At 33.9% G+C, this 14481-nt stretch overlaps 1 protein-coding gene across 2 annotated transcripts; it reads right to left on the reverse strand.

Annotated features, from left to right (window-relative positions):
- Window positions 1-791: 791 nt before the first annotated feature.
- On the reverse strand, window positions 792-13911 carry LOC130828871 (acyl-CoA-binding domain-containing protein 4-like). Of its 2 annotated transcripts, XM_057694897.1 has the most exons (19): window positions 13894-13911; window positions 12961-13352; window positions 11617-11687; window positions 11262-11325; window positions 11095-11163; window positions 9117-9311; window positions 8901-8978; window positions 8664-8771; window positions 8511-8577; window positions 7116-7177; window positions 5933-6072; window positions 5558-5684; window positions 5362-5476; window positions 5105-5193; window positions 4821-4904; window positions 4565-4732; window positions 3992-4147; window positions 3408-3467; window positions 792-1391 (listed from the first exon to the last, which is right to left on the reverse strand). In XM_057694897.1, exons 2-19 carry the CDS (start codon window positions 13117-13119, stop codon window positions 1206-1208), a joined length of 1998 nt encoding a protein of 665 aa, XP_057550880.1. In that variant the 5' UTR covers window positions 13120-13352; window positions 13894-13911; the 3' UTR covers window positions 792-1205. The 2 variants fall into 2 exon arrangements, with proteins under 2 accessions (XP_057550880.1, XP_057550881.1); XM_057694898.1 differs by lacking the exon at window positions 13894-13911 and having other exon boundaries at window positions 799-1391; window positions 9117-9260; window positions 12961-13343.
- Window positions 13912-14481: the final 570 nt, after the last annotated feature.

The following is a 14481-nucleotide window of genomic DNA, read 5'->3' on the forward strand; positions in this document are numbered from 1 at the left end:
AACACACGGTTATTCTCATGACTCGCCTTGTGATGTTATCTTCTCGAAGATCATTTACCTTACTTTGTAGATGTTTTTGTTATTTTTGGTTTTTTGTTTTGGTGTCTTCTATTCTATAGGTTTGGGATTTTTTTTTCTTAAATTTCCTCTCTACCATTTGTTTCAAATGGTTGTAGTTATCGTTCCGTTTAACCTTGAGGTTCATTCTAGCTAGTTCGCCTCCTTTTCTTTTATGAGAAGTTGCTTATTTTCAGTTACTATTAAGTACTAAAGTTATAATGAATGTATAGAGATATCATTAATCATATATCAAATAATTCGAGTTGTGGAGAAAACAAATAAACTTAACTATTATTGAATGTAAAATCCTATATTTATAATATAAGCTATAGTATAATATAAACAAAATACTATCTTCCTAAATTAACAATATTACAACCTTAGGGTTTAGGGTACAAAATATGAAATAATTTCACAAAATAATTACAATGATATTTTTCTATATAAATATAGATTACACATATATAATATGTACTTAACAAAAGAATAATATATTTAATTTGATATCAATGATAATATATCACTTAATATTAGGTAGTATTTGAGAGAGAGATGAGTTTTTTTAGTTAGTTTTTGACAAAAAGTTTATTTTAGGTTTTTTGATCATAAGGTAAATTGAAAAAAAAAAAGAGATAAAAATCAAACTCAAATGCTTATCTTGGAAAAATAGTAATTAGAATTGTAGACTTAGTAAACCCTAAGATAGTAAAAACGATAAAAATACAATAAGACCAAAACACATTTATTACCTTGAACCCATTTAACCCAATTCATCTTTGATAATATTATTCAATGCTCTAAATAAGTACTCGTATATCGTAATTGATAAAGGAAACGAACTTTCACTGCCGTATCCACATTTGGAAAAAAAAAAAAATCTCTCACAAAAATACATACCCTCTCATTGAGAGAATCAGATTAAATACTACAAGCTGCACATAATGAGCCCAAATGGACTATTTGGCTATTTTATACATAACTTCCAATTTGTATTCCTCTGCATGTCTCGATTTTGAACTAGGAACATTTTTTCGTAAAATTTTAGGATCAAAAAATTTTGTAAAATACGCAAAACAAAACTGAAATTCACTAAGAAATGGAATCAATCACAAAGAAAGCTAGCAATATTCCCTCTTTTAGAATCATCAGGCATTGTCCTCTTTAGAAGTTGGGGTCCCTGCAAGCCAACCCCATACACCACCTGAACCCTGCTTCTGCTTTGCGTTTAAAGCAGCTTGTTCAGAGGCTGCCTTCTGTCTGCGCAAAAGTTCTAATTCTTTCTCTAATTGCTCCATTGTTTGTAGCTTTTGCCGCAATTCAGCAACATCCACCTAATATCCAAGTACCGACAGGTAATGATTTTTTATGATCAAGCTCCAACTTTCAAGTACATCTCATGAAAGATCATAAGAAAAACAGTAAGTAAAGTTCATGATGGTTCCTTGTCTAACAAATATAATCCTAGGGAACATAGACAGAATTTTATGATCCTGATAGGACTCCAAGCATATCAATAGTCCAATGTTGGAGGAAAGTCATGGTCCTTGGTTATCTTGTCCGAGAACATCAAGCATGGACGCCATTTGTATGGATTAGATCTAGTTGGTGCAAAAATTATTGAATTATTCAAGTTGTCTTAAGAGGTCCAAGAAAGATCAAAGCAAGGGAAAACAAGTTGACGTTCACGCCCATCTACAACAAAGCGCTTACAAACGCATTTCCCACGTTCATCATTACAAGGAGTTCAATAGTAATAATGGGTGTTGATGAAGCAACAAAGGACGGCAACATTTATACTTTACGTGGACAGAATACATCCAAGGGAGAGTTTAAGGAAGCATCTAGATATAATCCAATAACGGTAGATACTTACAAAGATTTGATGCTCATCATTCATTTGAACGACTTTTATGGAGAAGACATCAAAGATATGGTCATATGGATGTCACAAGCTGAAGACTTGTGCATTATCGATCATTGAATGACCAATAAAAGGAGTTGCATAGTGCATTAAAAATGGGATTAAAGTCTCCACTTTGATGGAAGTAAGTTAGGGGATTATAAAATTGGAATCACATCAGAAATGAACGCCCTAATACAAAAAAAAAAAAAAAAAAAAAAAAAAAAAAAAAAAAAAAACTTCTTAATATCATTGGATACATACATATTGTGGATAAGATTATGATCCCATCTCTGAAGGCTAGATTAATAAGTCACCTTCAAACGTTTTATTTGCATAAAATAAGGAAAAAAGCTAGGCGATTTTTTTCATTTATTTAAGGGCATAAAATCTAAAAAAGTTGGGACTTGGGAGCACAAGCTAGAATCAATTCTAAATCACAAAAACCTCCAAAATCATCATACATACAATTCCACTATCCCAATATCATTAAAGCCAAGTATGGTTTGAGAGTAACTATTTATGAGAAAAATAACGGTCAAATCAAGAAACCAATACTTGAGTATATATAATTAAGAGAATATACTTGTAAAGGGAAATAAATGGATGTAAAGAGACAAAGAAGAATCAAAGGAGGAATTCGTCCTCTCATTTTGGGGGCAAATATTTACCATAGTGGGACCGCCAACTGAATTTGATATGGACTCAAAAAACAAAATTGACTTTTAAGTATACTGGGTTACACTTTTATTTGACCATGCTTTTTCCATTATGTTTTGCATCGGCCCATTTTCAGATTAAGAGTCAAGATATCTAGGTTAGGAACCACTAATTTTCGGTTGGGTCTCAGGGTCAATTTTTGGATAGGGTCATAGTAAGAATTTATGGGGTCAGATATACACACACTTAACCTTGAAATAATAAAAAGGTTATTTCCAATTGACCGTTGATAATTAACATTATCCATATACTTCACATAGATGAGTCTTTATACTATGGTCCATAATAATTCAAAACCAAAGTACTATAGATCTTTGGCTCCATCAAGATTGGAAAACAAAAAACAATCAAGCAAACAAAATTATCCTAACATACTCACCTAGTAGAATCCACAAGATGTCATACACTCCTATGTCCCCTTAAAATTTCTCCTCAAGGGGATGGCATATTGATTAAGAGAAGTTGGAGAAGTGGGTATTTTAGTTGGGTATTTTAAATGGGGTCATGCACTTAAGAGGGGTAATTATAGGTTTTAATGTAAGAAAGAGAAATAAAATGTAGGTATTGGTGGGGTATTATAGGTGGGGGTCATCAGTCATGTCCAAAATAGTGATGGGGAAAACTTGGTGAGATGGACTAAAATAGTACATGAGGCAAAATCAGGGGCAAGAGGGAGTAAGCCTTTAGAATGAAGTAAATGAACACGAAACAAGTCTCACTTCCATACCTCAAGCTTGAAACATCTAGATTGTTCTGCAGCAAGCTGACCACGTACAGATTGGAGCTCCTGCAAACCAAAATTTCAACACAAATTTGAAGCTCATCTATTGATTCAATGCATGTACTATTCTTAAGCTCATAATGTCATACTAGCCCAGACACAAGTTATGAAATGAAATGAAGAATGTCTAGCATCAAATGCCAAATAATTTCCACATCGGTCTAAGATCTCCAACCAACAGCCACAGAGCTCAGACGCTTTTTCTTGTTTTGCTATTTTGAAGAGACCCAAAGGGGCATGTAAACAAGAAGGTACGCACTTACATAAGCTGACATTACAATCCAGGTGCTTCAAATATTATATGGAAAGTTGCATATTTTTTAAAATGGAGGGTATGGGGAAAATTTCACCTCAAATCCAATACTCCAACTTGATTGTGAACAACACTTGTTTCATCATAATCATTAGTCTAATTTGACTTCTTATGTTTATCACAGAGAAAATTACGCAATTCTCTAAAACAAAAGAGAATATATTAATGTATAACTTAACGAGCACTAGAAGAAAGTTGATAAACTATAATTTATTACCTTTACAAGATCTGCATTTCGATTTTCTGCTTCTACTATTTCTTGCTTCAACTGCTGATTCTGCAATTTTTCTTGACTTAATTCAGATTCTAGCTTTTCATTTTCTTTTTTAAGCGCTGTTAGAGAATGTTCTCCCCCTTCCTTGCTTTTAACTTTCTGCACAAAATAAAGCAGCAGCAGAAAGCATGTTGAGACCAAAGACAGATATTCAATAAAATAAACAGGCTACAAAAACAGCAGCAGTACTGCAAAAGTTAGCAAGACATCAATAGAACTATTCATTGTCATGCAGATCTTTTTGCATACCAGTTTTTCTGGCACAAAATAACGCCTTAGTATTATAGCAAAGAAATAATAACAACAAGCCATTAACCCAATGCCAGGAACCTCCCTCTTAGGCGGGGCAAGGTGTACAGGCTCAAATGTAAGCAACCTTACACTTGTAATAACAAAGAGTTGTTTGCAAGTGACCCTTGATTACAAACAACATCCGCAACATCAGGTACATAAGAAACACACATGAAATTAATATTGTGCCAAACGAGTACTTTCGTGTTAAAGTTCTTAAAATACCTCCTCATCAATATTGTCCATTACAATTTCCATAATTCTTCCATCTTTCCTAGCATCCACTTCAGATGCATTTGTAGCATTATTCACAGCAGACACGCTGTCAGGTACAAGTGTTTCCACCATCTTTGTTTGCAAGGTGGATTTGTGGCTAGGTTTGAGAACGTTAACCTGTCACAAACACATGAAATCAAGATTAATAAATATACAAGAAACGCATGCTCATTCTAATTCAAGTACAAGATACTTTTAAACCAACCTCATTGTTGTAACGGCCATTATAACCTCCAAAAGCAACAAGAGTATCTTCCCCATTGTATGAGCCAACAACCAAACTTAAACCCTGAAAGAGGGAAAGACGTAGGACAGTGTCTTGCATAAGAAAAATGTTAATAATGACTCATATGCAACAATCACTCATACATGACCAAGAGCCTCAACCATAAAGTGATCATGCTGAGGCATGCACAACAGAAATGAACAGTAGCACAGTGGAATGTAGGGTGTAAGTTAAAATAATCATTCATATAATAAACAGGGTACCTCACTGGCAAGTGAAGACCGTCCTTGCACTGAAGTAACAACAGACCAGGCAAGCGTTGACATATTAAGAACAACGGTCTCAGAGGCTCCTGCCAAACCAAGAAATAAATTTGCTTTAAATAACTATGCAAAATGTCAAAAATAATAGTTCTCAAATGGAACTAAAAGTGATCAGTGAAGACAAGTAAACTGATCATAATGTTTCAAAAATGGAGCTTTCAAAATTTCAATTTAAATAGTAGTACACAAATACATACCACTTTTATTATCACCGCCTCCAGTGATAAACCAATTTTCTCCAATAGTGACGCCTGCATGTCCAGCACGCGGAGTGGGTATATCACCTTGTTGGGTGGGTCTTGACCATTCCATCTATAATATCACAGAAGATGATGATGCAAAAAGATCAAGCAACAATTTACAATACTTTCACTCACAGAAATGAAGACTTACAGCTTGCAAATCAAGAACATGCAAATCATTGAAGCAAGCAGCATGAGAACCACCACCAAAAATTAGAAGATAACGTTCTGCATGTACTGCAGCAGCATGATCAGACCTTGGAGAAGGAGGCACACCCCTATAATAAAATGAAAATCAAAAAACATAATCTTATAAAGAAAATATGTACCAAACATTACAATAGTAAAGAGCAGGCAATATGTACAGTGCAGAACAGGCATCCCATATACAAGCAAAAAATGATAGCCTCTATATACATATCATCCTTTACTTGGAATGCATTTGCACGTTATATTGAACATACTGAAAAAATAAGGAGACTAACAGATTCAAAACCAAAAACACCACCAAAAAAATCCCACTTACACAGCATCAAATTCATCCCATGTCATGGTTTCCAAGTCAAGAAGATGAAGATCATTTAGAAGAGTTCTGTTTGCATTTTGACCACCAAAAATTACTAAGCTGGAGCCCACAAGGGTAACTGAATGACCCCCACGTGATACCTGGAACATATTTATGATTGTTAGAACGAATCAAGAAAATATCTAAAACTACTCAATTCAGTAGGTCACCTTAAGTTTAGTAAGATATTCATTCAATAGTATAACAGCCATATATCTACCAGCCTACTTAACCATACAAGCCAGAAAAAACTATAGGGTCATAATGTCTAATTGTCTATACGTCTTTGATCTTCAGGATCACAAATTGCTGGATATTAGATTACCATGATGATAAGAAAAACTCCCACCTAGTCTTCACATAGATGGGGTCTCTGGGTGGAATGTATGCAACCTTACTCTTGTTAATGATAACAAACAAGTTGTTTCTCATTGACCCTCAATAACAAACATCATCTATAACTTCACATAAATAAGAAGTGCATGTGATTTAATAAGCCATTTTATCATAATACATGAGACAATTCAACAAAATATTGGCTATACCTACCAGCAGATAAGCTTGTTGAATTCCACATCTACTTCTAATAATAACTTCGATTGTTTGATCAAAAAAAAAATCAAAACAAAGACAATGTGTATCATATTGAACCAAGTCAACAGGCTATTAGAGATTATTGACTTGGGAATTAGATGGAATGACTAAAGTATACTACTACCTCCGTTTCATTAAATTAGTTATATTTACTTTTTGCATAGTTTTCAAAGCATATCTATAAACACATTTCAAAAAAAATTATAGAAAATATATATTAAAATTATATACATCGAGACGAATATTACAAGATCCCACATGGATATATATACTCTTTTTTTCATGGGATACATGGATGTATTTTCACTCATACATGAAAAACCATGTTTACAGTTTCTCTATCTTTAAATAGAATATTCAAAAAGTAACTAACTTATTGAAACAGAGGGAATAATAGGAAAAGGGTTATCAAATATCCCGAACATTAAGAACATGTTAATCAAAAGATAATACCATCAAGAACCTAATTACGATGTTATTTGCTGAAGAAACCTTAACCATCCAGATATTTAAATGTCACAAAATAAAAAAAAATGAGCAATATATGTACCGGTGGCTTTCCATATGTCTTCAGGATTGACCAAGTAGATGTTTGTATATCAAAAGTCCTCACTGTTCAGAAAATGATAAATATCAAATCATGCCTTATCCAATAAGTAATGAATCAACAATTTTAAGGCTTTCTAAAATAATAATTCACAAAAAGAAGTTCCTTTACGTTTTGGAAAAGACAGGGATACAGCAAATTACAACTAGCTTTTTGCTAGACATTAAAGAGAATTTTCTGTTATGGATTTTAGAAAAGCAAATAACAACAATGCTAAAGCCTTAATAATAATTGGGGAACTCATCATACTTTTCTTGCATGAATCAAAAGTGTTTTTGCTTCTCTTAACCTATTAAAGCATATTGACAATGATTTTCTGTTCATTTCAATTTAAATACAGTCAATCAAAAGAGCTAACTATAGAATCTATTAGCAAACAATGGGTTGGTCCATACTGGTCCATAGAAAGTAGTTGTGCATAAGGGGCAGCCGACCCCATTGACATTCATTGAAACATGACCCTTGAGCAAGCTAAGTACTTGTAGCACATTAACATCAGGTACACCTTAAAAAGATTGCTCCACATGGTCCTTCAATTTACAGGTTGCCCTAAGCCTCACCAGATTAAGGGGTTTAGAACTCCAGTGTCCAACCAAAGTTTAAGAGGGGATAAAAGGTCGAGATGTGCGCTCATTAGAAAGAAACAACTTATTTTTTCTCAACATGCTAGTTGATATTCCAAAATTTCACATTCGTGAAAGCTATCTGGAAAAAATCAAGAAACACCCGGAGTCTTTTGAGGGCGACAAACATCAATTCACATCATAAGATTGCAACTTATTTCTCACATTGACATTTGAGGTGAATGGAAAAGGGCAGAATAGTCCGGTCAAACAACTCAATGTTTATTAAATGTTTTGGCTGAGATAGGGGGGTCAAAATTGTCTGGTAAAGCATTTTCTCGTGATATTTGTTGGTGCCATGACTGGAAAATGTTTTCACAGGAGAATCAGTTTCCCCCTAGCCTCTATATGAAGGTATGCTTCTCAATTTTTTCTAGTTTTCTTTGACAAACATGCAATGTGGTAGTAAATTACTTTCAACACGGAAGTACTCTCACCCTCAGTGGGAAAGAAAAAACTTTCAACATGTGGACAATAAATTAAAGGTTTCTGTTTCTAGAGCAACCAAAAACCAAGGTGTTCCCATTCCTCTAAAGTCAAAGTTAACCATCTGTGACTAAGTATAGAATGTCAAGATGAGATCAGTACGACTCTTTTTCATCTTATACATGATTTAGAATCATAGATAATTCTCGAACGTTTTAAAATAAAACATATAAAGCAGAAAAAATATTAATGAGTTTAGTATCATTCCAAATTATAATGTTACAGAGACCTTGAATTGTCTCCAAAGGATCCTTTGTGTGCCCAGCAACTGAAAGAAGCTTGTTTCCCCAAGGTACCTACACAGACCAACAGATAATATTGATGCCCTTCACATTAAATGTTTATCACGACATCATATACAAGAAACAGCTCCACCACTGACCAGCGTATGACCCGCACAAGGAATAGATGATATAGTAGTTTCCCCGGATGTTTCAGCCCCTGTTTTGACCTCAACTCTGGACCAGGTACAGGATCTCAGATCTAAAACCTACATAATTGATCAGGATAACATTAAAAATAGGAATAATTGAACTTTGTACTAATGCAGACATAGAAGGCCAACTGATCAGCAAGACTAGCTAATATATATCCCATTATATCTATGAATGAAAATTACCTGAAGATCATTTAGATAACGACCATTGTGATTTCCACCATACACATACATCTTCTCCCCTATCACAGCTGCTCCATGCTGAAATTTAAAACCGAACTTTTATGATGAGATTTAACAGAGGGAAAGAAGTAAACCAACCTCTAACAACAATCCTCTCAATACAAGAGTATAAAATAGAAACTTCTCGAAAAGAAGGCCACGGTGATAAGCCAATACCTCATATCGAGGTTTAGGTCGTTGACCGGAAACAGGAGGTGCTACCCATTGGTCATAGACACTAATTGAACCAGAACCCTCAGAAACAACATCCTTATCCTGAGATTCCACAACTCTTCCATTCTCTGAGGAAACTGTCTTTGTCTGTGGAAAATCATTGCCATTCGCAACAACATCCTCAATCTTTGAATTATGCTGAGCCAAGGATTAGCAACAGGAAATAAAGAAATCAAAGAAAATTTTATATCAATAATAATTAACATATGGTAGATGGAGCATGAAACTGATCACTGAACAAGAGTGGTAAGAAATCATTTGTCAACACTTTATTCAACATTCAATGTCCTAGAAGAAATCATATACCCAATTTAGGTTACTAGGACAATCAATAGAACAGAAAGTTTCACAAAACACAAGGATAAATCAACATAAATGACTAGTTAACAACCAGAAACAACTTAAATTAAAGAAAATAACAAGTAATCTTATGTATAAAAAAGCGAAAAGGGACTTTGTTTCTTAGTTTATGTGCGTAGCATAAGAAAGCAGTCTGATCATTGGTGCTTTATTCATGTTTCATATGCACAATAGCTACATGAATTATCAAAATATTGATGACAATAGTGCCAAGCAAGAAATTATAGTTCATAAACACGTTAACTTTATTCAATCATCCATAGGACTATGACAGTCCCTAGGAACTCATACTGAATTTCCAACCTTCAAAAGGCTCTCCAAGACGCTCGATCAAAGCAAGTTATAAAAACTTTCATAGTTCAACAAAACTTCTAAAATAAGGTCTAAACTGAAAAAATATGAGTTTTACGTCGTGTTCTAACTGTTCAACATCACAAGCATGATTAGCCATTCATAATGAGATAAAGCAAAAGCCATTGATGAAATTTGTCAACTTTCACATGAAAGAACATTTAAAGAAGAAAGATTGTTCCTGTTATTTATCAATTTAGCTGCCCAGATTTAACTCAAGGTGCTGTAGTCATGCTTCTAGCTGAGCAGCATATCACATATTGAAGAATGCAAAAACCTTGTCATCCTAATTTGAGGTGCTGTAGACTTTCAGATTTTAGGAAATCATATACCCAAGGTTTTTGCATTATTTATCAATTTGAGATTGCTAATAAAAAGGTCTGTCTAAGTTGTTTCTTATATGTGTGGCCTTTAAATTACTTGCAGATTGCTAATTGACTTCTTTAGACTACATTTTAAGGTGATGTAGTCAACTTTCAGATGTTTGAGCCAATTTTAATTTCATTTTCCTCAACTTAGGATTTTTCATACAGCTAACAAAAATTTTACTAAAACCATTCAATCATTAACCTCATAGCTAACAAGGTTTATTTTTGTAGTAAATCAAGCAGGATCACTTTCATCAACCAACAAATACACAAAATTCACAAGAACAAAACATCTCACCAACTCCAACCAATCAGTATATTTAGTAAACAAAACAGATAAGTTTAGGAACACGGAGTCTAAACTGCAACCGACTACCAGGGTACCAGTCTAGACAGCTAGGGTTCAGCAGAGAGAATGATACCTAAAAGATTAATGCTCCATCTGTATAAAAGCATCTCATTTAAACAATCTGTGGTCCTCAAAGGACACAATTTACCAATTATAAGTCTATAACTGATCTATGATATAATTAAGAGTTATTTTAATTGATGTTTTCAATCTCGAGCCTAACTTTTAGAATAAATTTATGAACTATATTTGCAGTTGCAGGTTTTGCATCAACTCCCTTTATCCCCAAATGTTAGCCCCATTCACCACAGTTACTTTAGGAACACAAGTATTACAATTGGACAAATAGTTAAGTGTGACAATGGAAAACAAAGCAATTATTTAGGAACATAAGTACATATTTTTATGTCACTAATGGTCAGAGATCAGAGAAAAGTTTTGTATTCATAAATCGTAACTAGGTCAAGTAGAAAGTATATAAATAGGAACTCACATTCATTTGTACGTCAACAACAGCGTCTGATACCACATCAGCTCTTGAATACCATCCTGGGTCCTCTTCCTGATTAGTAAAACAGTACATAAGACTAACACAGCACATAAGACAACCACATGAGTTTTTGCAATGATTTAGTAACTAAAACATAAAATATATGGCACCTCTAAAATCTTCACAAACAATCGCATAGCTTCTGTAGGAACCATGTTTCCTAGGCCACTCCAACTGGATACATGAAAGAAAAAAGAAAAAAAAAAAACATTAAAGGCATATATGAACAGATTCTGGCCAAATATATACGAACTTCAAAACAACTAAAAAACCTGGGTGGCTGCAACAGTGCAACATAAGATAAGATAATTTAATGAATCATCTTAATCATGTATAAACTAAAGATCAAAACAGTATCAGCTTCAATAGACCATGGCATTTACATGGATATCTAGTCTAAAGAAGTCAATTAGCAATCTGCAAGTAATTTAAAGGCCACACATATAAGAAACAAATTAGATGAACCTTTTCCATTTGCTTTGCTCAACAGGACTCCAAGAACTTGGTTTTGGAATATTACATGGTCCAACAGTAGCCTGTAACCACAAGATATTAAAATTCAATATCATAATTTATCCCTGCACTGAAGCGAATGTAAATAATAATCAAATACTAAATAATAGTTCTTCCAAAGCACAACTCGGAAGCAAAATCAACCAACAAGCTTAGCACAAATAGTCAAAAAACTTGCCAAAACATCCAAGAGCTACTGAATCCCTCTTTTAGTGTATGTAAATAAGGTGTGACTATAAACATCAAGATACTAGTAATTTAGCTTACTCCCTTTATTGCTTTGTTGCTACATTAACATCTTAGTTAATGTAGATAAAATGTTAACATAGATCAAACAGGAAGAGATGCATGGTAAATGACAATCTCTCACATTGATTTGTTTCAGTTCATACCCCTGAAACCCATATTTTGGGATTAAACCTTTAGCATTGTTATTTTTGCACCATTTTGACTTTTGCACTATTCAAATACTTTGACCATTCAATTAAATAAATGTTATCGTGTAAAATGTGGTTTGATTCATCTCTATATATATTTCTAAAATGTTTAGTTTTTAGTAGTTCTCATCGAATTCATTTGTTGATACGTGTGAAAGTAAATGAAGAAGCTAAAAATTGGGAAAAACAAAAACATTAGTTCTAAACTTCTAATCGAGCTAAATGGTCCATCTCAAGCACTTTTGAACTACCAGTTTCCCACACTTTTGAATTAGACTTATAGACTATGGTCCATCTTTAGATCAATATTAGTCCAGTATTGTTGCAAATTTTCAGCTGAGCATATAAACATCGCACATCTCATGATCACCCACACTTCAATTGCTAAATCCACCCATCAGAAAATATACAAGCGAAAATAATAATGCAGCCTTCTGATCTACAACATTACATTTTACCAATTCTCCTGTCACGGCTCTATCCCCACAATAACAAAGATGGATTATTCCACTGGACCCCGAGTCCAATACACAACGCATGTGTGGTATCCAAGTAAGTTCAATGATGAAAATGTGACAATTCAATTAAAAGTGAATAATTAATCAATGTCAAATCCAAACTAACACGCAAAATCAAGATCATAGCATAATTTCATCAACACATTGATTCTAACATATAAATTACGAAAAAAACAAAATCAGATCCAATTAAAAAGTCAACAAAATATTACAACAGCTCAAAACTCAAGCACAACGCCGAAATTAATCGAATTGCGGGAGGATCCAATAAAATGCAAGCATAAACTAAATTCCATATATTTGGTAAAAAATCAAAAGAAATAAAACATAGAAAAGAAGACCTGTTGATAGAGAGCATAGAGCAAAAGAGAGACTTCATTGTTGAACTTGGGAACGACAGTGTTAGAGTTAGCAGAATCGGGAGATCCGGCAAAACCAACGTAAGAAGCAGCAGCGAAAAATCTTTCAGGATATGCGGGGCCAGTGGTAGCCCTCGCCATTGTTGAAATGCTAATTGGTTGGAGATCGCAGTGAAGAATGGTAATGGAGGAGAAGAATTGAGAAAACGTTGAAGAGTGAAAGAGAAGAAATGAAATTGTGCAGAAGAGAGAGGGATAGAGAAGGGCGTGTTTGGTAATAACAGACGCGTTTGATCGTTTGGAGTTTGGAGAATGGAGAGAAGAGTGTTGTAGCTCTTTTTTGTATGCAACTTGTCGGTTTACACTTTAATCAACTGCACAATTTTTTAATCAAATCAAATGTCAAATAAATAAATGACATTTTAAATTTTAATTAATTATAATTAATTAACTATTATGTCACTTACACAAAGATATTCTTGCACAAATAATGACCTTTTTTAGGTAAATTAAAAAAAAAGAAAAATTACCCCAACTATTGATTAGTCATAAATAATCTCAACTTTATATATTTACTTATAGTAAATTTTAGTATCCAGATGACTTAAGTAAAGTGAAAATTAATATAAAGTTAGAGAAAAATTTTAAAATTTCACATAAAAAATTCTATAACAATTTCAACATTTTTAACAATTTTTTTGACATTTATTTTAATTTATCTTTTTTATTAAAAAAATAAAATTTGCTATAGCAGGTGATCCGATTACCCAAACTTTGGATAAATATCCTAAAAAAATTGAGAATATTATGGGTAATCAATAAGTAGAATTATTATAGGAAAATAATGAAAATGTTAGATTATTCTATGTTATTTTAAAAAAAAAATAAAAATGAAATAACAAAAATTTAGAATACCTCTCCCCTTTCCAACTGCCACCCTTCCTCCCCTACCCCCGCTACCACCCCCTATGTCATGTTGACCACCCACCCCACCCCGGTGACTCCTACCTCCCTTCCTAACCTCATATATACACATAGATCTCGACAAGTACGCCACCATGCCCACAGTCCTCCCTCAATTCCTACCCAGATTCGCCACAGTTCTCGAAAAGTTGCGCCCAATCCAGGGTCATTAGCTTTCGAACAACCTAGCAACATAAATTAGTGATTAGTGAAGGGGGTGAGTATTGGATTTGGAAATGGTAAAGGGAGTTAGGGACTGTAGAGATACGGGACTGAGATGGTGGGCACTAGTGAGTGAGGGGTGGGCAACGGTGAGGGTTTGGGTTCGGGGAATTTGAAGGGTGGCAATAGTGGAAGAGCAATCTCATCGGTGGGAGAAGCGTGGCAGTGGGGTAAGGGAGGTGGTGGCAGTGGTGGAGGAGGTAATATATATAGACGTAGGATCAAATAAGAAGGATTTTAACATAAGAAGGATTTTAACAGTTCTCGAAAATCCTTCACATCCTTCTTATGATTTTAACATAAGAAGGATGTGAAGGA

This window comes from Amaranthus tricolor, chromosome 12 (assembly GCF_026212465.1).
Source record: "Amaranthus tricolor cultivar Red isolate AtriRed21 chromosome 12, ASM2621246v1, whole genome shotgun sequence".
NCBI lineage: Eukaryota > Viridiplantae > Streptophyta > Magnoliopsida > Caryophyllales > Amaranthaceae > Amaranthus > Amaranthus tricolor.

Excerpts from the sequence above, each read along its gene's own strand:
- LOC130828871 (XM_057694897.1), bottom strand. The coding sequence starts at position 13,119 with ATGGCGAGGGCTACCACTGGCCCCGCATATCCTGAAAGATTTTTCGCT. Across the intron at positions 8,578-8,663 it reads CTTGTGCGGGTCATACGCTG|GTACCTTGGGGAAACAAGCT; the intron begins GTCAGTGGTGGA and ends TGGTCTGTGTAG. Across the intron at positions 6,073-7,115 it reads AGACATATGGAAAGCCACCG|GTATCACGTGGGGGTCATTC; the intron begins GTACATATATTG and ends AATATGTTCCAG.